The 25,732-nt window shown below is 42.6% G+C and overlaps 1 protein-coding gene across 2 annotated transcripts in view; it reads left to right on the top strand.

Annotated features, from left to right (window-relative positions):
- GABBR2 (gamma-aminobutyric acid type B receptor subunit 2) overlaps positions 1 to 25,732 on the top strand; it is a 495,489-nt gene that overhangs the window by 13,438 nt on the left and 456,319 nt on the right. Inside the window, exon 1 of one of the 2 annotated variants that reach the window (XM_069778775.1) lies at positions 1,235 to 1,629. The exons of the other annotated variant lie outside the window; for it this stretch is intronic. Coding sequence (XP_069634876.1) covers positions 1,384 to 1,629 — 246 coding nt within the window. The 5' untranslated portion in view covers positions 1,235 to 1,383. Of the gene's footprint in view, positions 1 to 1,234; positions 1,630 to 25,732 lie in introns of those variants that run through there. 2 annotated transcript variants of the gene reach the window in all.

The raw sequence follows: 25,732 nt of genomic DNA on the forward strand, positions 1-25,732 counted from the left end.
CTTCCATTTGTTTTCCTTTCAGATTATTGAGTCATGAAAACCTTTGAGGTTTTGGGTTTCCATCCCAGCTTGGCACAGGGCATTTCTTTTGAAATCTTGAATTTCCACAAGATGGCAAAACAATTTGCTATTCAGCTGCATGTGTAATGAGACTGCGCTGAAAATCGGAGCTTTTTTCTTCTTGGACAAACAAGTCTCTCCCAGGCCAGATGTTCTTCCTCTCCCTATCCATGGGCTTGGCTCTTGCATTTTCCCTCCCTTGCCCACAACAGCATCCTGGTAGGTGTGGGGGGGCTTTCTGTGCTGTGGGGAGAGCTGGCTGCTTGAATGGAGGGAAGGGATCACCCAGGTGGGTGCTTACAGGGGAGCAGAGTGGGATTGCTGCTGTGAAGGGGGCATGGAGGAATGTGCTTGCCTCAGTGGGGAGGTAGGCTGCGAGTGCTGGGGAACAGAGGCGCAGGTTCTTCTCTGGTGTGGTGGTCCCGTATATATTTCCTTCTCACCCTGGTGAGTTTTGATTATCCTGCAGCAAAGGTGATTTTCTCCAGCATTACTATTTTGTCTGCATTTCTGCCTGCACAGCATCCGTTCCATTCCGTAGCCTGGCACATTACTTGGAAAACTGTAAATAGTGTGATGAAATGACTTGGCTAGCTACGACAATATGTGAAATGCCTGTCAAAGGCTATGTGACCGTACATGGGAGGAACAGGCCTGACTTCTGTATACGCTCACAATTAGCATTGATTTTAAGGGAAGCATGGAGTTTCTGAGAAAAGCAGAATCAGGCAGAGGATATACAGCTTTGAGCTGATGCAGCTTTTGCCCTAGAAGTATATAAAATATTATCAATACTCAAGACTGCCTATTCTCTGTTTGGTCTGTATGAAGCCAATTGAAAATGTGATCTGTGCAAGATAAACCTAACGGAAGCAATCTTCTGACCCAACCGTGTACAGATTGCTGCAAATACAAGTTCAGCATGCAACCGCTTCGATCAATCCCTAGAATATCTATTTTCAAAGGAATCATACTAGTTTGTTTATTGATTTGTCACCTATGGATGAATATTTCTGCTACAGAAATGTTTAAAATGACACATGTTTAAAATTAGACTTGGCAGAGCAATTTGCCTAGAGATTATTCTTGTGAAGTATTGATTCACAGCACTGCTGTGAGCTGGATTACTGTCCAAATTGGAAAAGCCAGTCAAAGAGAGGTCTTTATCCTTTAATAACAATTAGCTCCTTTCTTAGAGGGACACAGCTGACTGAAGCAAAGGAAAGCTGCAAAATGTCGGGCAACCAGGGAATCTAAGGCCTGCTCTTCAGGGATGTGGGCTGCAGGGGAAGGGAAGGAAAAAAGAGAAAAGCACCAAGAAAGATGGTTTTCTGGAACTGGAAACTAGACACGCTGGTGCTGTTTGTGTTACTAATAATCAGGTGCTCTGAGGAACGGGATCGCACTCGCCTCTCTCTTCTTGGGCTTTCACCTGCCAGCTGCCTGATTGATCGGAGAAACCTAACGGCAGGCGTGTTGCCCGCTGTCCATTTAGCCTTGAAACATTTATACAAGCATTCGTGGATGTTGAAGAACTATGAACTCCAGGTGTCATTCTATGACACACAGGTAAATGGACGTAGGTGTAGAGCTATGTAATGTTTGAGCCTCCTCTGTAAGCACACTTTTGAAAGCTTGCAGCTGAATCCCTTCCTGGCGAAACCGGCTCCGCTGAAATACAGCAAATGTGGCTGTCCAGAAAAGTTTGGGCTGTTGGGTGGATGCCTGATTGTGACGGGGATCTTGCAGTGCAATCGTGCCCTGCTGGTGCTAGAAGCAGGAATAAAGAGTGTGCCAATTAGGAGAGATGGCGAATGCCGATGGCTCTTCAGGTGTTTCTGAGGTACCCAGAAAGCATTCCCCAAATCTATGGCTTGCTGAATTGCTCTGTTCTTCTGCACTGTCTTCTGCGTCTTGCTCTTCCTGCTTGCTTGCTGGTTCGGGAAAAATTAAGGGCTGATACAAGAGGTGAGGATTCTGAGGAGATAGATATAAAGAGTATTGAGATAATATCTGTCATTGTAATACTTTCAAATTTGAGAAAAGCTGTGGTTTTTACTTTTTCTTCTAGGACTGAGATACATCTTTATCTTCTGTGCAGAAATTAAATGGAGACAATTAATTTCTAAGGCCTGTCTTTTAAGCTGGCCAAAACAACTGTGACAAAATTAAGAGGAGAGACTCACACATCAGGGTGGTCTGGGACTGTAAACCTGTTCCTAAGGAGATTTTCACTGATTTGAACTTCTGTCTCCTGCATCGGAGGCGTGTTGTGGAGCAGATGCCCTCAGACTCATCCACACTTAACGTGCATATGTGCATACAGGCTCCATATAGAGTAGTAAACTGCTTACTATTTTGAAGTTGCAAAGTGGTGCATCTAAACGTATTTGCTTATCTATAAACCTTTAATCATGGACTATACTGTTATGATTAAGTTATTAAAATTTGACGTTATTATACCAATAACAGTTGCACTGCATTATATAATGGGAAGAAGGTATTATATGTCTTTTTGAAACTCTAGAAAATTATCCAAGGGAGAAATTCTAATGTAATTTTAATTGTGCATTTGGTTCATAAGCACTTATGTATAATTCTTGAAGTACTTAACATATAACAAACATGATCCCATATGCTATAAAGTTACTTGAGGATAGCTGCCATGTTTAATAATGTAACACAAATGTATCAACTACATATACTCACTAAGAACATGCCTGTCTTATAAATTACTTTTAATACAATTCACTCATTTATTCGTTTATAAGTTCCTACTGGAAATGTAATTGTAGATAAGCAGTCCTGAGAAATGCGTACATCTTCGTTTCTCACGTAAAAGGATGGAGATGTGCAGTAACATTTCACCTTAAATAACTGGAAAGTATGTAGATGTGAGTTTAAGTGGGCAGCAATTAAAACCTACTGGATTTGCTCAGATTCAATGCTTTTAATCCTGTTTCATTTGGTCTGGGGGGGTGTAGGTGGATGTTTATTTGTTAATTGTGTTTGCATACTTTCCAGTTCTAGGAGCAACTCCAAACTATTTTTGCCCACGTACGTGTTCAATAGATTTGAATTGCTAAACTTCAGCTCTGTTGCACTGACCTCTGCAATTTGAATTGAAATATTGAAGTAATCTGTAATTATCTTTTTGAAACAACCCCTGGAAAAAGACATGTCATGGTGACTTGTAAGAGATTAGCAAAATGTGGGGCATTGAGATTTCTGATTTTTCTTCCTGGTTCTGAGAGTAGAGCACACACTCCTGAGTTTTAAGTACTGATTACAGACAAGCTACAGAGTTCCTTGGATTTAATCATTTCTCAGGGACAGTATGGGTGCGAGAGATGTGTTTATTAATGATGTGAGCCCAGATCTGCCATATGTGACCTTATACAACCTTTTGATTAACTTTCTTTTGAGTAGAAAATACAGATGTTTGGCTCTTTGGATGTGACATCTCTCAGGACTGGGACAGATAATTGACTTTTTGGCATAGTTAGCAAGGAAGAGAGAAGAGAGAAGTTACATCCAAAAATATTTGTGCTGCTTTTGCTGAAATAAGAAATGGAAAGAAATCATGTCACCCAATATATGACGTTGCACAGGGCTTGAACGGAGTTGTAGCTTCTTTCATGAGCACAAGGGAGCAAGGTCATACTCTGTCCTGTGCCCTTGGGGTTTTGAATCCACATGCTCTGCCTCCCATGAGAGAGCACTGCCCTACTGCACGGTAGGGTGTTCTGGGGAGGGTTCTCAGTCTTTTGCTTTGCTACTGTTCTATTTAAACTAATTAAGCTGTCACTGCTCCAGAATGTGAATGGTAACTACGAGGCAAAGGGAGCACTCTTGCAAGAACTGTCTGAGTACTTTGTGTTAAATGAAGTTGTTTCAGCAGGAGCCTTTGGGAAAACTTTCTTCAGCAGAGTACTTTGTAATTTGGTGGCTTTGGCACTGAGCTGAGAACTGAATGCTTTCTTTGACGGATTTCTTTCAGGTCTCCTATGATTTAACATGCGTTTCCTAATTACCCTGTTGTCAATTGCTTGGAAGTGGGAATCCCTTAAACACTCATGATGTAGCACTTCCACGTTAAAAAATGCTTAAATATTCACTGAGAATGAAGAGCAAGCGAGTGAGAATGATCTTCTAGTTTGGTAGATGGCTGCTTATCCCTCAAATGGTACATCTATGTCTGCAATGTTTATTTATTTATTTATACCAGAAGGACAGTGTTAACAGGACTGATATGTCCCTCTTTTCCAGCTACCCCAAGCAAGGGCATCTTAGAGAGGGTGTATTGGGTCTGGCTGAGATGGAGTTAATACTCCCCATGGCAGCCCTCATAGCACTGTGCTCTGCATCAGTAGCTAGAAAGGTGTTGATAGCACACCAGTGTTTTGGCTACAGCTGAGCAATGCTGGCACAGCATCAAGGCTGTCTCTCCAACATTTTTGCCCCCCCCTCAATGGCAGGCTGGGGCAGGGCAAGATCTTGGGAGGGGACATAACCAGGACAGCTGACCTAAACTAACCAAACAGATATTCCATACCATATGACGTCAGCTCAGATATAAAAGCTAAGTAAAGGGAGACGGAAGAGGGGGGGCATTTTGTCTTCCGGAGCAACCACTACGCGTACTGAAGCCCTGCTTCCCAGGAAGTGGCCAGACATCGCCTGCTGATGGGAAGTAGAGAATAACATCATCTGTTTTTTTTCTTTGCTTACGCGCGCGCAACCTTTGCTATCACTTTATTAAACTGTCCTTATCTTGACCCACGAGCCTTTTGTTATATTTTCTCCCCCCCATCCAGCTGAGGAGGGGGAGTGATAGAGCGGCTTTGGTGGGCACCTGGCATCCAACCAGGGTCAACCCACCACAGTCCTTTTTGGCGCCCAACGTGGGGCACGACAACGGCAGTTTTGCATTAAGTGTTCTATAGCTAGCTATTAAGTGGCAAGCTCCTGTGCAGGTCACGGAGCTTGTTAGCTGCTTGCTTATCTCTAGCTTGCTGAGTTTGGGAACATGTTAATGCAAATAATGGCTGCGTGCTTTGTCCTGGCACTGATGGCTTTGTTTTGCTGTGGTAGCTATCTTGTGGGGAGAATGAAGGAACGCGGGAACGTGCTAATACAAATAATGTCTATGTGCTTTGTCCTGGCACTGATGGCTTTCCTGTGTTGTGGGAGCTATCTTGTGGAGGAGATGAGGGAACACATCTCCCTCTCCCTACCAGGCATTGATGTGAATGGTTTTATTATGCAGGCTCCCGAGGTCCTTGTTCACCCTTATGTAAGCTGTTTAATACTAATAATTAATACTGGTGGCATATTATGGGTATTGTGGAATCTGGTCTCGTCCTGGTATAAGAGAAGGCAAGTTTTAGGTGAGGCAATACTTAAATGTGCCCTCAAGCGACCAGTGCCTGGGTGGCAGGGTATATGGAAGGATTTGGGCAGATTCCTAGGACGGTTATCACCTCCCATAATCTGGGATTTTACATCTGAACAGGCAAGTAACCCTGGCAAACTGACGCGCCACCTGATAGAAGGGTGCCTTGCCTATCCCAATGAAAACCAGCAGCTTCTCGCACTGTACTGGGGCCTGGCCTATGCCTACCGAGCCATAGTTCAACACTGTCAGAGGACCATGGTTGAGGCAGGGACCCAGACTGCATCTGAGGACACCATGCTCGAGATAGGGACCCAAACAACAACGACTACAGTAATTGCCCCAGTAGTGAAAAGGAAGCAGTGGACAAGGAGATCAACGGGTCCATACCATCGATTAGTGAGAGAAGAAGAAGAAGAAGAGGAAAGGCTTGATCTAGAAGCTGGTCCTTCGGTAAGGAAATTGGAGGAAGGAGTGAGGGAACTTAAACAGGAAGCGGAAACTACCCGGTCCCTGACGTCCTCAGAACTTCGGGACTTGCGGAAAGATTACAGCCGCCAGCCAGGTGAGCGGATTGCTGCCTGGCTGCTCCGATGCTGGGATAATGGGGCTGATAGTCAGCAACTGGAAGGCAAGGAAGCCCAACAGCTGGGATCCCTCGCTAGAAACCGGGGAATTGAAAGAGGAATTGGAAAAGAGGCAGCAGTTTGCAGTCTCTGGAGCCGGCTTCTCTCAAGTGTGAGGGCAAGATATCCATTCAAGGAAGATCTTGTGAATTCCTCAGAAAAGTGGACTACCGCAGATGAAGGCATCCAGTACCTGAGAGAGTTAGCAGTGGTGGAAGTCATCTACAGTGATCTAGATGATGAGGAAGTCTCCAAAGATCCAGAGGATGTCCTGTGCACACGGGCCATGTGGCGAAAGGTGATTCAAGGTGCCCCAGCATCGTATTCTAACAGCTTGGCAGCAATGTATTGTCCAGATATGGAAACACCAACTGTGGAGAAAGTGTCGTCTTGGCTCCAAAACTTTGAGGAAAATCTCTGTGTTTCCTCATCCCTACAGGACAGTGCCTTGGCTGTTAGGGATGCTCCAAGAAATCAGTCCTCTCCTGCCCCAGTCAGAGGGAAAGGGAGCCTAAGGCGTATGCCACGTGGTACACTCTGGTTCTTCCTGCGTGACCAAGGGGAGGACATGAGGAAGTGGGATGGTGAACCCACCTTTAAGCTGGAAGCCCGTGTGCGTGAACTGAGAGGGAAGACAGCTGTTAAGAAGGGGTCACCCAAGAAGAAGGCTGTCAGCGTAGTTGCTGTAGAGGCCCAAGAAAGCACTCAGCGATCCTCCAGGCATAGAAGAACTGAAACTACCTCCCTTGATTCTGGTGAGGGGACTTCTGGTCTGGTACCGCAAGGATCGGACAGTGAATATTCTGATGAGGAACAGCAATAGAGGGTCCCTGCCTTCGGCCAGGAGGAGGAAAGGGATGACCGGATATACTGGACTGTGTGGATTCGATGGCCTGGCACATCAGACCCACAGAAGTATAAGGCTTTGGTAGACACTGGTGCACAGTGTACACTGATGCCATCAGGATACAGGGGCACGGAACCCATCTGGATCTCTGGAGTGACAGGGGGATGCCAAGAATTGACTATACTGGAGGCTGAAGTGAGCTTGACAGGGGACAAGTGGGAAAAGCACCCCATTGTGACCGGCCCAGAGGCCCCTTGTATCCTTGGCATTGACTACCTCAAGAGAGGGTACTTCAAGGACCCAAAGGGGTACCGATGGGCTTTTGGTGTAGCCACTGTAAATGCAGAGAAGATCAAACAGCTATCTACTCTGCCTGGCCTCTCGGAAGATCCCTTCATTGTGGGATTGTTGCAAGTTGAAGAACAACAGGTGCCAATCGCTACCAGGACGGTGCACCGTCGGCAATATCGGACAAACCGAGACTCCCTGGCTCCCATCCATGAGCTGATTCATCACCTAGAGAGCCAAGGAGTCATCAGCAAGACTCATTCACCTTTTAATAGTCCTATATGGCCAGTGCAAAAGTCTGATGGAGGGTGGAGGTTAACAGTAGATTATCGCGGCCTGAATGAAGTGACACCGCCACTGAGTGCTGCTGTACCAGACATGTTAGAGCTCCAATATGAACTGGCATCAAAGGCAGCCACGTGGTATGCTACAATTGATATTGCCAATGCATTTTTCTCCATTCCTTTGGCAGCAGAGTGCAGGCCACAGTTTGCTTTCACATGGAGAGGCATCCAATACACCTGGAATCGACTGCCCCAGGGGTGGAAGCACAGTCCTACCATTTGTCACGGATTAATCCAAACAGCACTGGAACAAGGCGAAGCCCCTGAACATTTACAATACATAGATGACATCATCGTGTGGGGCAATGAGGCAGAAGAAGTGTTTGAGAAGGGGAAAAGAATAATTCAGATTCTTCTGAAAGCTGGTTTCGCCATAAAGAAAAGCAAGGTCAAGGGACCTGCACAGGAGATTCAGTTCTTGGGAATAAAATGGCAGGATGGACGCCGTCATGTCCCTATGGAGGTGGTTAACAAGATAGCATCTATGTCTCCACCAGCTAACAAGAAAGAAACACAAGCTTTCCTAGGCCTTGTGGGGTTCTGGAGAATGCATATTCCAGGTTACAGTCAGCTTGTGAGCCCTCTCTATCGAGTAACGCGGAAAAAGAACTATTTTGAATGGGGCCCTGAACAACAACAAGCCTTTGAGCATATCAGACAAGAAATAGCTCGTGCAGTAGCTCTTGGGCCTGTCCGGACAGGACCAGATGTGCAAAATATACTCTACACTGCAGCTGGGGATCATGGTCTCACCTGGAGCCTGTGGCAGAAAACACCAGGAGAAACCCAAGGTCGACCATTAGGGTTTTGGAGCCGGGGGTACCGAGGATCAGAAGCCCACTACACCCCGACTGAAAAAGAGATACTAGCAGCATATGAGGGGGTTCGAGCCGCTTCAGAAGTTGTTGGTACAGAAGCATATCTCCTCTTGGCACCACGATTGCCCGTGCTACACTGGATGTTCAAAGGAAACATCCCCTCTACACATCATGCAACCAGCGCTACATGGAGTAAGTGGATAGCATTGATCACGCAACGGGCTCGACTGGGGAAATCTAACCGCCCAGGAATTCTGGAAGAGATCATGGACTGGCCAGAAGGCAGAGATTTTGGAGCATCACCTGAGGAGGTGGCTCGTGCCCAAGAGGCACCACCATATAATGAGTTACCAGAAGACGAAAGGTGTTATGCTTTGTTTACTGATGGATCCTGTCGTGTGGTAGGGAACCATCGGAAGTGGAAAGCTGCTGTGTGGAGTCCCACACGCCAAGTCGTTGAGGCCACTGAAGGAGAAGGCGAGTCAAGTCAGTTTGCAGAAGTGAAAGCCATCCAACTAGCCCTAAACATTGCTGAACGAGAAAAATGGCCGGTACTCTACCTCTATACTGACTCCTGGATGGTGGCTAATGCCCTATGGGGATGGCTACAGCAGTGGAAGAAGACCAATTGGCAACGCAGGGGTAAACCCATCTGGGCAGCAGCATTGTGGCAGGACATTGCTGCCCGTGTAGAACACATAACTCTAAGGGTACGTCATGTAGATGCTCACGTGCCCAAAAGCCGTGCCACTGAAGAACATCGAAATAATGAACAGGTAGACAAGGCTGCCAAAATAGAAATAGCTCAGGTGGACCTGGACTGGGACCGTAAAGGTGAGCTATTTGTAGCTCGATGGGCCCATGAGACATCGGGACATCTAGGGAGAGATGCAACATATAGGTGGGCTCGTGATCGAGGGGTGGACCTGACCATGGAGGCCATTACGCAGGTCACTCATGAATGTGAAACATGTGCTGCAATCAAACGAGCTACCAGAGTAAAGTCTCCCTGGAACAGAGGGCGGTGGCTGGGTTTTCGATATGGCGAGGCCTGGCAAATTGACTACATTGGACCACTGCCGCGAACACGCCAAGGCAAGCGCTACATACTCACCATGGTGGAAGCAACTACTGGTTGGCTAGAAACATATCCTGTAAACCATGCCACTGCCCGAAACACCATCTTAGGCCTTGAAAGGCAAATTTTATGGCGACACGGTACCCCAGAAAGAATTGAATCAGACAATGGGACTCATTTCCGAAATAACCTCATAAGCTCCTGGGCAAAGAAACATGGCATTGAGTGGGTGTACCACATACCCTATCACCCGCAAGCATCTGGGAAAATTGAGAGATATAATGGACTGTTGAAGACTATGCTGAGAGCGCTAGGCAATGGGACATGGAAGCATTGGGATACAAATTTAGCAGAAGCCACTTGGCTAGTTAACACCAGAGGATCTGCTAACCGTCCTGGTCCTGCCCAAACAAAACCCCTACATACTGTGGGAGGAGATAAGGTCCCCGTAGTGCACATGGGGAAGTGGCTGGGGAAGGCAGTGTGGATTGCACCTCCCATGGGAAAAGGCAAACCCATTCGTGGGATTGTCTTTGCTCAGGGACCTGGGTGTACTTGGTGGGTAATGCGGAAGGATGGGGAGACCCAGTGTGTGCCTCAAGGACATTTAACCTTGGGGGAAAAATAATCTGTGATGTGAGTTGTATGTTGTAGGAAGTAATGTAGCAGGAATGACCTGAACTGCAGAAGAGTGAACTTCGCAAGGAACCAGACAAGTGCATCGGTGACCCAAACCAAGCTGGTGTTGGGGCCCAATGATCGAACATACTGCTTCTCCTGTCCTGACCACTCATCTTGATGGATGGGGCTCAAGTCATAACCTGTATGTGAACATCAGGAAGAGTGGAAGAAGCCCATGGAATATCTATCTCTTAAAGGACAGGGGATAGTAATTAATAAGAATGTATAAATCCGTACGTTGGGTATAAAAGTGGTTTAAGTATGTAGTCTCAGTTGTAAGTGTTGGTGAGAAAGGATTTCAGTAATGAGAATTAAATACAATAGTATGGTTAGAAGATATCTGTATTAAGTTATGTGGAACCTGAGCAGGACGCAAATGGTATGGAATAAGGGGTGGAGATTGTATTGGGTCTGGCTGAGGTGGAGTTAATACTCCCCATGGCAGCCCTCATAGCACTGTGCTCTGCATCAGTAGCTAGAAAGGTGTTGATAGCACACCAGTGTTTTGGCTACAGCTGAGCAATGCTGGCACAGCATCAAGGCTGTCTCTCCAACATTTTTGCCCCCCCCTCAATGGCAGGCTGGGGCAGGGCAAGATCTTGGGAGGGGACATAACCAGGACAGCTGACCTAAACTAACCAAACAGATATTCCATACCATATGACGTCAGCTCAGATATAAAAGCTAAGTAAAGGGAGACGGAAGGGGGGGGGCATTTTGTCTTCCGGAGCAACCACTACGCGTACTGAAGCCCTGCTTCCCGAGAAGTGGCTAGACATCGCCTGCTGATGGGAAGTAGAGAATAACATCATTTGTTTTTTTTTCTTTGCTTTCGCGCGCGCAACCTTTGCTATCACTTTATTAAACTGTCCTTATCTTGACCCACGAGCCTTTTGTTATATTTTCTCCCCCCCATCCAGCTGAGGAGGGGGAGTGATAGAGCGGCTTTGGTGGGCACCTGGCATCCAACCAGGGTCAACCCACCACAGAGGGGTGTGATGTGTTTCCTCCCCCTAACTGAAGCAGGGCTGAACTTGGGTTGTAGGGAGAGCCCTCATCCTTGAAGTGTTGGACAAAGGGTGTGGGAAGGCAGAAAAACTGCTCCTGCAGGTTTGTGAATCCAACCATGGAGCAGCTTTTTGGTATAGTAGGGGAAATTATGCCCTTGAGATTTTTACCCATGGGGGTGGGCAGCCAGGTGTAATTGAGCTGTCTGTGTATCACTTTATTTCTGTCTTTCACCATATGGCTGACATCTGGAGGCTCTCCTTCTCTGCCATCCTCAGGGCCACCAGGCTGGTGGATTCTTACAGGCTTAGGCAAATCTAAAAATAGTTTTACTGGTGGATAAAGAACAGTATTTTGGTCCTTCAAAGTTACTGTTATTCCTCTGTTCCTACCTAGTTTTCTGCGAGTTAGTGGCCAATACAAGGACTGTGAAGCGAGTGCTTTGATTAGCGATGATGTTAACAGGAAACATTCACGTGCTGTAACTGGGATGTGGCTTGAGTATACAAATAGACTTAACTCTACCACTGGGATTTTCTGAGTAGTGCTGATTTGCACTCAGATTGCTTGTTGACACTTGGCTGAGTCTATCCTAATGTGTATCATCTCTGACGGGGGTGATACATGTCCCAGTCTGACTTGAAGGCTGGTTGTCTTTTCTTTGGTAATAAACTGGTTCCTTTGTAATGGAATGACACAGCAACATGATAGCTGTGTGTCACCTTATTTAAGGCAGACCTTTATGTGCTTATTAAAAAAAAACAACCCAAACAGCAATGGAACAGTCACTGAAAGTGACATTGATAAGCAAATTATTTCTACAGTGCAAATTTCAAGGCATGCTTGTTTTCTTATCCTACCTAAATAAGAAAAAAATTTTTGCTTCAGGCTCAAGATGCAGTAAACTGAAGCATTGCTGAATCAATTTTTTTGATTGTACAGGAATTTCTGCTTAAAAGCAAGTAAAGAAATAGACATTTTGCAATGTCATTAACACACAACATCACTTATTGATTAGAGTATTATTTCATGAACAAGAAAAAATACCTATTTGTTTTCATGTGTGCAACTCATTGCATATGATCTGTAACTCCAGCTTGTACGTTCATGTCTTCTGAGATGCTCTATGAAGCCATCTGCCAGGACAGGCATAGGAAACAAAAGCATCATGTCATTCATGCTTGGTAAAGACTTGATATTTTGGAAACTTGTGAATTGGTGTCCTAAAAAGTTATTAGAGGGCCATGTGTTTCATAAGTCAGTTCTTGACATCTAACATTCACATGAGCAAGGTATTGTATTTTGCCTCTTAGAGAATACAGTTTCTCAATACAGTATCGTAGGCATGAAAATTGTGAACCATAAAATACTTGTCAAATGCTAATTTTAGCTTTCCTAAACTGCCGTATCGCTATCCCTATTATTAGAACTGTCTAACTGAAAACAAGAAGAAAAGGTGTTCTGTTAGCTATGGTTCCCCCCCCCCCCCCCCAAAAAAGTCTCTATTATGATTCCTGGCAATAGCTCTTTGTTTTCTAAATCCTATATTTAAGAAAAAGAGTAAGTAGACGAGCCTGGCTAAATTCCTTATAAGCTATTCTTGTGAACTGCCACGAAAGGTATCCAGTTTCAGTTTTATTCTAATGTTTCACTTTACAGTGCAGCAGAGGTTCAGAGATGTACAAAGGGTACACAACAGTTGCCTTACGTTAACCCTTTCTAAGGGTTATTTGAGCTAATTCTCATACAGCAAAAAGAAATGTGGTCTTTCCTACCTTTTGGCCCCAAAGTCTTTATTTAAGGCAGACTCATTCTTTATTCAGACTTAGTGTTTATTCATTGATGTAATTCTAACTTTTAACTCTGTCTTCTTAGTGTCACCATTTCTTTCAGGCCTTTGCAGTTGCTCGGTGTAATGCTCCTTATATATGGATGGTGTATAAGCAGACATCTGATGTGAGAAAAACGATTTGGGCTTGGCATTTTTTGTTTTCCTGTTACTGCTTCTGAGCCATAAGGAATTTGAGCAGAGGAGTTGGTTGATGGATCCAGTGAGGGCTGACAACCCAGGAGAGGGGTTTGGCACTGTCAAGCTGGGGGTGTTTCCAGACACGTCCAGGGCAGAAGAGCTCTCTGCTAGGACCGGGCTTCATCTGACCTGGGTTTGGGGGTCTGGGCTGGGGATATCTCCCTTCAGCTCATGTGGCGATGTTTCCTGTGCCGTCAAGGAGTAGGCACTTCTATGTGGAAAAATTCATCTGACCTATTTTAGGTGACTATTTTAAGATAAAAAGAATTGTATCCTAGAGAAAGCTTATTTCTCTCCGTAAAGTATAAAGGGAGCCTCAGCTGGCTAGTATAGATGTACATGTCTCCTACGTGGAGACCTGTATTGCGTCAGCTAGAGCCTACCCTAGATGTCTCTGGGAATTTTAATGTAAAAAGCTGTAGTAACAATGCATTTCCATCACTCACTTCCCACCACCCTCACTTCATCTTTATCGGTTACAAAAAAAATCCTTCTTTGGTCTCTCACATCTAGCCAGAAAATCTGGAAACCAGGTCAGCAAAGCTGTATCATGTGCTGGGAACTGGGGTGGTAGCAGCACTGCGGTCAGGAGTGAGGACTGGGAAGCTTTGGACTGTGAAATCACATTACTATCACGAAGCCTTAATTTCAAAAGCCAAAGGAAGGATAGTTTAGATAGTCTTGACATAATTTTTGAAATTACATACACTTACATTTTCCTTTCAGAATTAATTTCAATTGAGATGGCAGAGACTTTTGAACTATATTAAACAAACTATATTTGAACAAAATTTAAAAAAAAGACAAAATTTAAATTACTGTTTTTATGAAGATTAAACATTTCAGTCAACACAAAATGGATTATTTCCAAAATTCTCTTTCATGGAGAAATTCAATGTTTGGGATTTTCTGTTCCTAATAAAATGAAAACCCCTTGCAAAATTCTTCACAAAATCACTTGCTCCTGTTCGCCACCTGCCTGCTCACGTCTCCTCATGGATGTTTTTCTTGTGTGAAATTCTACACAGATACTATATTATGTAATCTTTATTGTAAAAGTTTCATAAAATGCCTCTTTTTGGATTCTAAAATGAAAAATGGAGATCCGTCAGAATAATCAGATTCTGGAAATATTAGTCCATTTAACTACACTTTGTTTAGGGCAACTTCAGTGCAAGTTCTTATACTGGTCTGTTGTGTTTGTATGAATCCAGTCTCTGGTGAATACTATTGCTCTTGGAGCAATTTACATGATTTTGGTTTGTGACTTGTGCAGTCAGCCTCTAAAGAAATACCACCAGTGTTGTCTTCATTCTGCTGTCATTCCTACACATATCTTGCAATTTTCTTAGCTTTCACTGTAAAGCAGTGATAAAACAATGCAGGGACCTGTTTTGCTGCTGAAGACAAGGAATTTAAAAAAAAAATAAAAAATTGTTAAGTTCTAGATCATTTGCAGCTAGGCTGAAGTGTGGCAGCCTCACGAAGTACTCCGAGAATGGTGAACTGCTGGACAACTAATACAGCATCCAGAGATGTAAACAAGGGTTTATTTCAAAGTAGGTGAGAGGTGGTCAGACAACTTGACAGATTTGAGTAGTTCCACTGAAAGATTAAAAATTTTGGTTTTGCATCACAATTAAAATTTATTCATTTTTTTGCATAGGCAATCTTTTAAAATAAAAATGTCTTTCACTTTCGAGTGCCATCTGTCCATTTCAGATACCAACAGATACCATACCATTAGAAGCATTTTCTTGTTTGACACTGAGGCACAGTAAATATTTTAAACATACAGAAGGAATCTGGAATAAAAAAGGAATGAAGCGCTGTTTTCTGAGGCTGTTCACAACCAGTTCTTCTGGTTATTCTCCAAATTTTCTATGTTCATCATAGTCGGAGTACTCAGTCCTGCTGTCCATGTCCTCCATCCGCGGCTCATATCGTCGATTCCCGCTGCAGGGGTCTTCTTGCTCGCAGTTAGCGTATGCATTATCTGGGCTCACATCTTTACTGCTCCAGAGCTCTTTTCTCCTGCCCATGACCACTGACTCTGAGTGCTCCGTGCTTTCTCATCTGCCCACAGTAAGTGGGAGAGGCAGGGATCCAAGAGAGAGGAGTCATCAACAGGAGGCTGATGAAATGTTGTGAAGATGAAGTAGGCGTTTCACAGGGTTTTAAAAAGAGAAGGAACAGGAAAAAGTGTCACCCCAATATCTTATGAGCAATTTCCAAGCACAGGAATCCTTTAGGAGTGCATGGCTGGGTACCATCTAAACCGCAAGAAACTTAAAAGACCCAACTGTTGTGAACAGACTGATGTATTTGAAGAAGTGGGGTTTGAAGCTGTAGTGAGGGATGTTACCTCCAGAGGTGTTTAGCAACAGGAGGAAGAGAGAAATGCATTTTTATTCACATTTTTGTTCGGATTTGACTTCTTGTTGCTGAGTGGTTCCAGTATTGCTATGGTACTTTACTGAGTGTATTTCATAGATTGCAGGCTCGAATGGAAAATTTTCTGAAAATGATGTTAAATGCATCATTTAAGGAAAATCATGAGGTTTTTGTGATTTTTCTCAGTTTGGTGATTAACTGGTGTCCACGTAAATATCTGTTCATTGTTACTATTGTCATGGTTTAAGCCCAGCCGGCAACGAAGCACCATGAGGCTGCTCGCTCACTCCTCACCCACAGTGGGATGGGGAGGAGAAAATATAAAGAAATGCTCGTGGATCGAGACAAGGACAGGGAGGGATCACTCACCACTTATGGTCACGGGCAAAAGACAAGCTCAACTTGGGGGAAGAACAATTTAATTCACTACCAATCAAATCAAAACAAGATAATGAGAAGTAAAACCAAATCTTAAAACACCTTCCCCCCCGCCTTCTTCCCAGGCTTAACTTTACACACAATTTTCTCTCTCTCCTTCCCCCCAGCAGCGCAGGGGGACGGGGAATGGGGTTGGGGTCAGTTCCTCACACGTTGTCTCTGCCGCTTCTTCCTCCTCAGGGGGAGGACTCCTCACTCTTCCCCTGCTCCAGCATGGGGTCCCTCCCATGGGAGACAGTCCTCCACAAACTTCTCCAAGGTGAGTCCTTCCCATGGGCTGCAGTTCTTCACGAACTGCTCCAGCATGGGTCCTTTCCACGGGCTGCAGTCCTTCAGTCACAGACTGCTCCAGCCACCCCTGTAGCCCCCTTCCCGCTACCAAAACCCCACCACACAACCCCCAAACAACTATGAAGGCAGAGACATTGAGTCGCATTCACCATTTTGTTCCAATGATGTTCCAATTCTGAACCAACACTAATAGAAATAAGAATTCCTCAACACATAAGAAAACTCACATGAAGATCTGACAGGTAGCTGGAATTGGTTTATAATATTTATGTGATACCTGTTAAATTATTAAAACTGTACTGATACAAGCAATCCTGTAGGTACTTGTATTACAATGGGAAAAATACTCTTGATCTGATTCTCATTTACACAAAGGACTGTTTTCCTGAATCCTGACAAGGTAAAGGTGCCTTAAAAAGGTCTGATCTTTAAGTCTACATAGACAGAAACCACAGCCACAGCCAGAAGAATGAACTTAAACGTAAACTTCTCTCCACAAGACTTGAAAAACAGTATTAATAAAGTAGGACATTTAACCTGTGGGATGGGTGGAAATGCAATGATAAGATACAAAAGTCAGAGGGTCGTTTGTCTTCAGTCTGGTGTGCTGGTAGCTGCAGTCAAAGCAGTGCTATAGTACAGGCATGCTTTTAAGTCAAGTGAAGTGCCAAGTCTTTATCCTTGGGACTAAGATCTATTTATTAAGAGGTCATATGGAGAACTTTCTATATGGGAAAACATGGGAGGAATTGGCAGGAATATTGGAAAGCCTCTCCTTTGTAGCACAACCTGCATACCAAACAGCAGAGAAAAATGGATGACTGAAAGCAAAACAAAACATGTAGGCCTTGAAAGGGACACTTGCATGTAGATAGTGGTATATCAATAATAGTTTTGGTAAAGTAATCTTGGCAATGATGGGCATGGTGGTAGAAGTGTTAGTAGGCTGAGCGTGGTGTGCTTATAACAAGAACTGCTAGTTCTTCATTTCTAAATTTTGTTGTTACTGCTGTCTGTCCTAACTTGGTCAAAACCTACTAGTAGATTAATTTGCAAAATATGGTAATCTTCACTTCATTACCCCAAACTTCCATGGACCACTTACTCTATCCATCAAGTGATTCCTATGTCAGGTTCACCAGTCTCCCTCAGAACTGTAATTTATCTTCTTGAAAGATGTGCAATTTTTATTCAGAGTTTTCCAAGGGTGAAGAATTTACTGCATTTTTTGCAAAGTTGTACCAATAGGCAATTTCACATGTTATTTCTGGTTAAACTTTGCTGATTTCGTATTTCAGTTGTAAGATATATAATGCCGTCTCTGTTAGATTTAAGATCATACTGTCATCTCTGTATACTGATTGTGGATCATGTTCATTTCACCACTTACTGTCGGCCGTGATCATAAACAGACAAAGTGCTTTTATTTTCTTGCTGCAAGGCAGAATTTCCAGGAGTTACTGAATTAGCTTTCTGGAGGGAGAACAGAAGAATATCACCATTCTCCATTCCCCTACTTGACTCCTACTTCATCCTCACACTGTAGAAGCATGGTTCCCATAGCAATTGGCTCTGCTGTTCCTACTGACGTGCTGAGGTCCAAAGAACAAGAGGGATACATATCTGATACAGGAAAAGAGCCCTATTTATTTTTAAATTGTATACAAAGGTAAAAGTGTCTCTAGAAACTTTGACATGCCCTTGAGTTGTCAGCACATAGAGAACACTTACTCTCGGTGCTTGGAATAATGCTGAGATACAGACTGTCTTCATAAAGTACAAGGAGTTTAAACTGTAATTGTTTCAGTCTGAATTTGCTTGATAGAACCACAGTATGACCTTTTCTGCTTGAGATAAATTTGAAACCCATCTCCCTGATGACAAAAAAACCTCATTAACATGAGAAACAGGATATTTTAAGATTTTACAGTGTTTCACATATCAGTGAAAGATTGTTAATCTTTATTTACAGAACATTTCATATATAAATATGCAGTTCTCTCAATAGAAATGATACAACAGACATGTTGCGTACTTTGACTTTAAGCTTACCTAAAAAGCCTGTATGTGTAAATATGTGTACCTATGTAGTACTATAGGAGAAGGTGTGGGATTGTGGATAGTTCTGAATACAAAACCCAAATGACTTGTTTTCTCGCTTTGGGTTTCATCTCTCCCTATGCTTTATAGACATTTCTTTAAATCTCTGGAAGAGAACTACTAATAAAATTATCTAATTTGAAATGATGGTATTTCTAAAGTTCTCTTTAATTTAAAGAACTACTTTCTAATACACTTAACTTGTAGGGCTTTCTGCCTTGATCATTATCAAGACTACTTTCATTCTTACTTTTATCTAAGTACTGCTAGTTTAGCCTTAAAAGTTCCTAAATACTTCCTCTCCCTTCTTAAGACCTGATCCATAACCAGGATCCATATGTATGGATAGCACTCATCAAAGCTGAACTGAACTGAGATGAGTGATGATGGATACACAGATGATGTCTGATTCATCACACCTATTTTTAGATATATGTGTCTGAGCTGGTCAGCCTTTATAGTCAAGACATTTTGATGTCTGCTTTAGGATGAAATGAGTCCTGTCCGAATTTCCACTGTCTATAAAACTAACCTAGCATATTTAGCATAACTGTCTAAGTTTGGTCAAATGAATCACACTATGTATCTGGGCATATGGATAGGGCTTTGTTGTTTGTATTCTTCAGATACATGAAGATCATCAGCTTGTTGACGAGCTGCTTTGCAAAGTTGTGCATTTATAGTTTTCTTAGTCTTCCCTGTTCATAAACTGATCTTCTCTTAATCCAGGAAATACCTTCAAGTCTGTGTGTATGGTAGTGGAGTGCCTGGATGGCACCTAGTTTTTTACATGAGAGACCATCCATTTAGTGTCTGAGAATTAAACCCACTAATGGAAATACATCTTTGCACCCGAGGGACTGCTACCCTCCAGCATCTGCCTATGTTACCTAATACGTGTTCTCTTTACCTCCACTGTAGATTTCATGTTCGTCTAATTTTGTGCTTCCAGTGCTGCTTCTAGCACTGTGTTCAAATTTGTTTTTGTTATCAAGTATCTTCATTTTGCAGGATGCTTTTGCTAATTAAAGCTTCAAAAATTTAATCTCTTTTGTTATTTTCTAAACATACTGCTAAACTAAGTTCCTTGCTATTATTTCCTTGTCTTCATTAGTATTCTCAGTAACACCCAGTTTAATAGCATCAGCAAATTTCCAGCAAATTAACCAGTTGTTTATTCCTTCCATATAAAAATCGAAATGTTAAACGGGACTGTTTTGACACTGATCCTTTGACAGTCTAATCGTAATCACCTTTCCCAAACTTAGCAATTAGTTGTTTATCATCACTGTGGTACTTCAGCCACAGTTCAGACTTTCCTGTCACACATATGTAATCATATGTAATTAATTTGGTGAGATAATATAAAATGATATGCTAAATTTCAAATAGTCTAAGTGAGTTCAAGTTTAGTTTTCAATTAAAATTCCCACTCAGTGGGCAGATGCATCAGGGAAGCAAATACATTAAAATCAAAGTGCAATGCATAACAAATGAAATGGAAAATAGTGGATATAACATTATAAACAGACATTAGATAAGTCAGTGATACATCTATATATGAGCTGTACTCTACTCCAATGTAAATGTAAATACAGGAGTAATAGAAGTGGTTCAGAGGTGGGTGATGAGGCTGGTCAGAGGTCTGCAGATGCTTCAGTCAGAAAAGACACTTGCACAACTGAGATCCGATCGAATCCCCATGCTGCCTGATTTGAAAGAGGAGGTCAGTCCCAAGTATCACATTCCAGGAGACTTACTCAACTGAGTTCTCCTAAAAAAAAAAATCCATCAAACTTTTTTTCTTACTGTTACATTTTACTTGGGTTAATTAAATATTCATTGGCCCAGACATCACAAGTAGAACCCCATGACTGTGGTTTCTGGCTTCACTGGAGTATCCACATAGATTCTCAGTGTTGCCTGTCTTAAATTTGAGTGTTAGTCCACTTTTTGTATTGCCCAATGCATAATGCACAGGTGGGTCACACCCCGACAGTTCTGTCCTGTACCAGTTCCTCTAATTTGTTTGAACTGATATATAAAATTGCTGCTTCCATTATTGTTTCATGTAAAGGTTGCCCCAGATCATCCTTTACTTCTTTTGACTCAGGATTGCCCAAACATGGCTTTTTTAGAGCATAAGGAATTGCAGTGAAACTCTGGGTCCTCGAAATGAAGCTGCTGTCTTGGAGACTTTCTATAGCATGCAAGAAAAAAACAAGTAGGAGAGAGCCCTGAAGTGAGTGCTGGAAGTGGTGAGGAAGGTGGTGTAATGAATGGTCAGGAAGCCACGCTAACGCTTTCATTTAAAAATAGACTTGCAGTCTCTTGTGTGGTTGCAGAGTAAAACTTCAAAAGGTAACATGAATGCATTCAGAAATAAAAAGGCAAATAAGCAATAAAAATTTATTGTGATTAGGTTGAGTTTCATGACATCTTGGAGTCTGATTCATGACTTCTGAATATCTGTAAAGGATGATAAAAGAAAAATATGAGAGAGATTTATGATGTGCAGCAGTCAAATAAGGAGCACAGTACCTGTCAGCCCTTTTGCAGTGAAACTTGACTTTCTGCCTTTTTTTCCTGTGCAGAGTAGATGTTTTCTTTATGTTGTTCCATTTGACTTTGAAGAAATACACCTTGTTAACAACTTCAGACTTATCTTAATGAATGTAGTTTATCTATCTGAAACTTTATTTGCGGTTTCTTCCTTATAATGGTAAGAGATTGAGCATATATTTCCTAAGAGGCTTTTAGATTTATCTCTGGTAACAGTGTGCAACTCATGTAGGTCTGATTGTGCTAAAGCAGAAATATGAGTTGAAATTGGGTGTATAACAGAGCAAGTAATCCATAAACAAAGAACGAAGTTGGTCAGGTAAGAGTCCTCAAAATTTCTGAGAACAGAAATGTAGTGTAATAATACTTAAACTTTGCTATAGTGAATGGACTTTATGGGCCAGTAAAAAGACAGAGACAGATCCTTAAATAGAAAAACAAATTATTAATACTCTGTTTCAGTTCTAAAACATGTCACTTAGAACTTACCCCTCTAACTAAATATATTCCTCCTAAAGACTGAGAAGACTGGGCAGTTAGTGGTGGTGTCCTTCAGAGGTCAACCAACACTGGAGCTGATTTTGTGTAATGCCTGTGTTATTGACCTGGAGGATGGGATGGAGTGCACCCTTAGCAAGTTTGTCGATGACACCAGATTGGAGGAGTGGTTGGTGACTGGAGGCAGGGCTCTGTACAGAGGGAACTCAACAAGATTGGGTTGAAAGGAACCAAGCTGGGGCTCTTGGGTATAAGACATTGACATAATGGCGTGAGTCCAGCAGAGGGTTACCAAGATGGTTGAGTGGTTTGGAACGCACGACGTACAAAATTTAGTTTAAAATTTAGTTTTGAAATACTATATGTAGGGGAAGGCAAAACAGATGATATTTGGTGAACCACTAGTATGAAGGTAAAGTGCAACTACCACATTGAGCTATCATCCCTCTATCTCATGGGTGACTTGCGCCACTCTCTTGTGGAGAGAGACAACTCCTCTTGCTGGAGGGACAACACAGAAGGGCACAAGCAGCTCAGGATGTTTCTGGAGGGCATTGGTGATAACTTCCTAACAATACAAGTGATCAAGGAGCTCACAACCCGATGAAGTATGGGTTAGTGAAGTGCACAGTGAGGTGGACTGAAATCTGTCTGAACTGGCAGGCTCAAAGTGTAGTGATCAGCAGCACAAAGTCTCGCTGGAGATTCAGTCACTAGTCGTGTACCCCAGGCATCAATGCTTGGGACAGTATTCCTTCACCTCTTAATGAATAATCAGGATGATGGGGCAGACTGTACCCTCGGCAAGTTTGCAGGTGATACCAAACTGGGAGAAATGGCTGATGTATGAGGTGGGTGTGCTAGAGGGATCTTGACAGGCTGGAGAAATGGTCAGACAGGAACCTTATGAAGTTCAGCAAAGGGAAGCGCAAAGTCCTACCCACAGGGAGCAATAACACCAGGCACCGGTACGCGCTGGGGCTGACCAGCTGGAAAGCAGCTTTCCAGAAAAGGCCTTAGGAGTCCTGGTGGACAACAAGCTGACCATGAGCCAGCAACGTGCCCTTGCGGCAAAGAAGGCCAACAGCCTCCTGGGCTGGCTGCATTAGGAGGAGTGTTGCCAACAGGTCGAGGGAGGTGATCCTTCTCGTCTGCTCAGCGCTGGTGAGGCCACATCTAGAGTGCCAGTTCTGGGCACCCCGGTACAACAGATATGGACTTACTGGAGCAAGTCCAGCCAAGGGCTATGAGGATGATGAGCATCTCTCACATGTGGAGAGGCTGAGGGAGCTGGGACTATTTAGCCTGGATAAGAGGAGGGTCAAGGGAAAACCTATCAATGCTTATAAATGTCTGATGGGAAGGTGTAAAGAAGAAACAGCTAGACTCCTCTCATTTTTGCCCATTGAGAAGACGAGAGGCAATGGGCATAAACTGAAACACAGAAAATTCTATCTGAATGTAAGAATTATTTTTTTTTTTTTTACTGTGAGAGTGGTTGAACACTGGAACAGGCTGCCCAGAGATGTTGTGTAGTCTCCATCCACCCTTGGACATACTCAAAACACAGCTGGACACAGTCCTGCACAACGTGGTTTTTCTGACCCTGCTTTGAGCAGGGGGGTTGCACTAGATGATCCCCATAGGTTCCTTTCAACTTCATCCATTTTGTGGTTCTATGATTGTTTAGCAAGATGAGCTAAAAGTTGAGCCTGAGTGGAAAGCATTGAAGGAATTTTAAGAATATCTGGGTATCTGAAGTATTGGCAGACTGATACTTTCCTGTTTTGTCCATGGTGAAAACTACTGTATAAGAACTAAGTGTGAGGTTACCTTGATCTACTATTTAATAGGGAACCTGAAAGATAATTGGAATTGCTAAGGATTGAATATTTCACTTAATTGTGTTAAAGAGTCAAAGTTATGCATGTTACCCCACTCCCTTTCCAGCTTAAAATTTGCTAAGTCTTAGTAATGTGAAATAGTAGAGCTTAAAAAAAAAACAACACATGAACAAATGGCAAGACAAGGGAGAAAAGTGCATAGTGAAATGAATACAAGGAGTGACATTAGATTCTTATAATCCATGTATAACCTGAATTCTGTAAGAACAGTAGAAATGAAAATGGATTGATGTTAATCAGTTATGAGCAAACCTGCATTTTGCCAATATTTATGCAAATCTGCATTTTGCCATAAATATTTTGCAAAAGCACAGTGAAGTAAATGAGTGAATTGTTCACTCCTACTGCACTCTGTGTTGCAACAGTCATCTGGCAGATAAACAAGTTATCTTAATAAAAGGCAGATGAAAAGATCTCTGCAACAAAGCAAACAACCTGAGAAGAGTTCTGTGTTTCAGTACGTTGTTAATTCCTCAGCCTGCCAGAGAAGTAATTTTTTTGCAACTTTTACAAGTCACTGAACGTCTTAACATAACTGGAACCAGCCAGCAGTTGGGTTCATCTATTACATTAAACCTGACTCAAATGTCAATCTACATGTAAGATTAACAGTGGTAGAATCACAGTTACTCATCATGAGGCTCCAAATGTTTTTAGGGCAGAATTTTTAAGCTACATGAGGAAAAAAAACCCTTGGAAAAATCTTTATTACTTGAAAACAAGGCATCTTATAGGAAAAAAAAAGAAAATAACTTCTGGTCATTATGGAAGAGTCTCCAGTCTGGAAGTCAGGATTGTTTTAAATCTGAAAGAATGGCATTTCAATATAAAGGGAGATCATTATTACATATTTATTGTTTCTGGCAGTAATAGCAGTAGGAGTAGTAGTAGGAGTGGTAGTTGTAGTAGTAGTAGTAGCAGTAGTATATTCTCACACAACATATAGTCCTGGGGAGAAGCAGCTGTCAAATTCCCCATCATTCTGATTCATCAGACAAGTACTGTTCAGTTCCTCTGCAGAGGAGAGCCCACAATACGGGCACATGTTGGTTTGCAAGCAGTGTCTTGGGTGAATGGTCTTGTGGGCTTTCTTGTAGGCCACAGAAGTCTGCAGAGTTATACAGTGCTTCACATATGGCACTGGCGGTGCCATCATCTGGTATAATCCGAGGTGAGATATGACGCTCTTCTTATGAGTGCAGGCTGAGAACTTAATAATGGGTTTACAAAAGTCTGGTAGGAGCCTGCATGGGCAGTGTTTGAAGAGTGAAACGGGGGTGTATCAATGAGACACAAAACAAACACAAAATTGTGTGAAGGAAATTCTGCCGGTGTGACCAGAGCCTGAAAACCTATAGATGTATGCTGTCCGGTGAATGCCCAGCCCAGAACAAAGAGTCTGTGGGAACAGTGGCTGCTTCGTTTGTTTATTGAAGACTCCATACGTAACAGGTCTGGTAGCTGACTTTTGGTGGTATCACCTAGCTTCAAGTTGCTTTTGCGGTAGGACTTCCATAGCTATTGAAGTGAATTGAGTAGTTTAGAGTAATATATTTTAAATCCTTCTGAAAGTCACAAGCAGACAAACTTGGGGCCATAACCTGTGAACATTTCTGCTGGAACCTAAAAATAAAAATGCAATGTGTTCTTCCTAGATGATATCCACACAGAAGTTCAGGACACGATCTGTGAATTTGTGTTGATATTTTTTTCCTTGGTGTTAGCTGGGGGATGGAATTAAAATTTAATATGATCTTGATGAATTGGAGAAACAGTCTGGAAAAAACAGGTACAATTCAATACAGACAAGTGCAGCATTCCAGCTTTAGCAATAGACAAAGTTAATAAATACTTTCCTTACTTGTCTTTAGGTCTTTGATGCGTGTGACTTAATTTGGCAGTTTTTCTCAGCTTTAGATAAAGGGTTAAATATATCTTTGTTCATTACTGACAAGGGGACATATATTTTAACAAAAAGGTGATTAGAGAGGGTTTGGGACCATCAATTCTTTCTACACCAATTGTCAGATATTGACTTTGGCTCTAACACATCAGCTACCCAGAGAATCTCTAAATCTTCATTAATATATATTTTAATTTATTTTATATCTATATAGTCAAGAACTGTTACCTTAAATGCATCAGAATCTTACAAGAAATTGTCATCTGATAAGAACAAAGACCTACAGAAATGGTCATATGAAGGACCTACTATTTTTTTCTTTGCTTATTTCTTTTGCAACTCGTTGCTGCTACTTCTCAGTTCTTCAATGTTGTACAGCTCATTCACTGAAGATCTGCATTTCTTCCTGTCTTACCATGCATGAATTCACATATTAACATCTGGCAAATTCTGCCAGATGTCACTGAA

The sequence above is a fragment of the Haliaeetus albicilla genome, chromosome 3, assembly GCF_947461875.1.
Source record: "Haliaeetus albicilla chromosome 3, bHalAlb1.1, whole genome shotgun sequence".
Lineage (NCBI taxonomy): Eukaryota > Metazoa > Chordata > Aves > Accipitriformes > Accipitridae > Haliaeetus > Haliaeetus albicilla.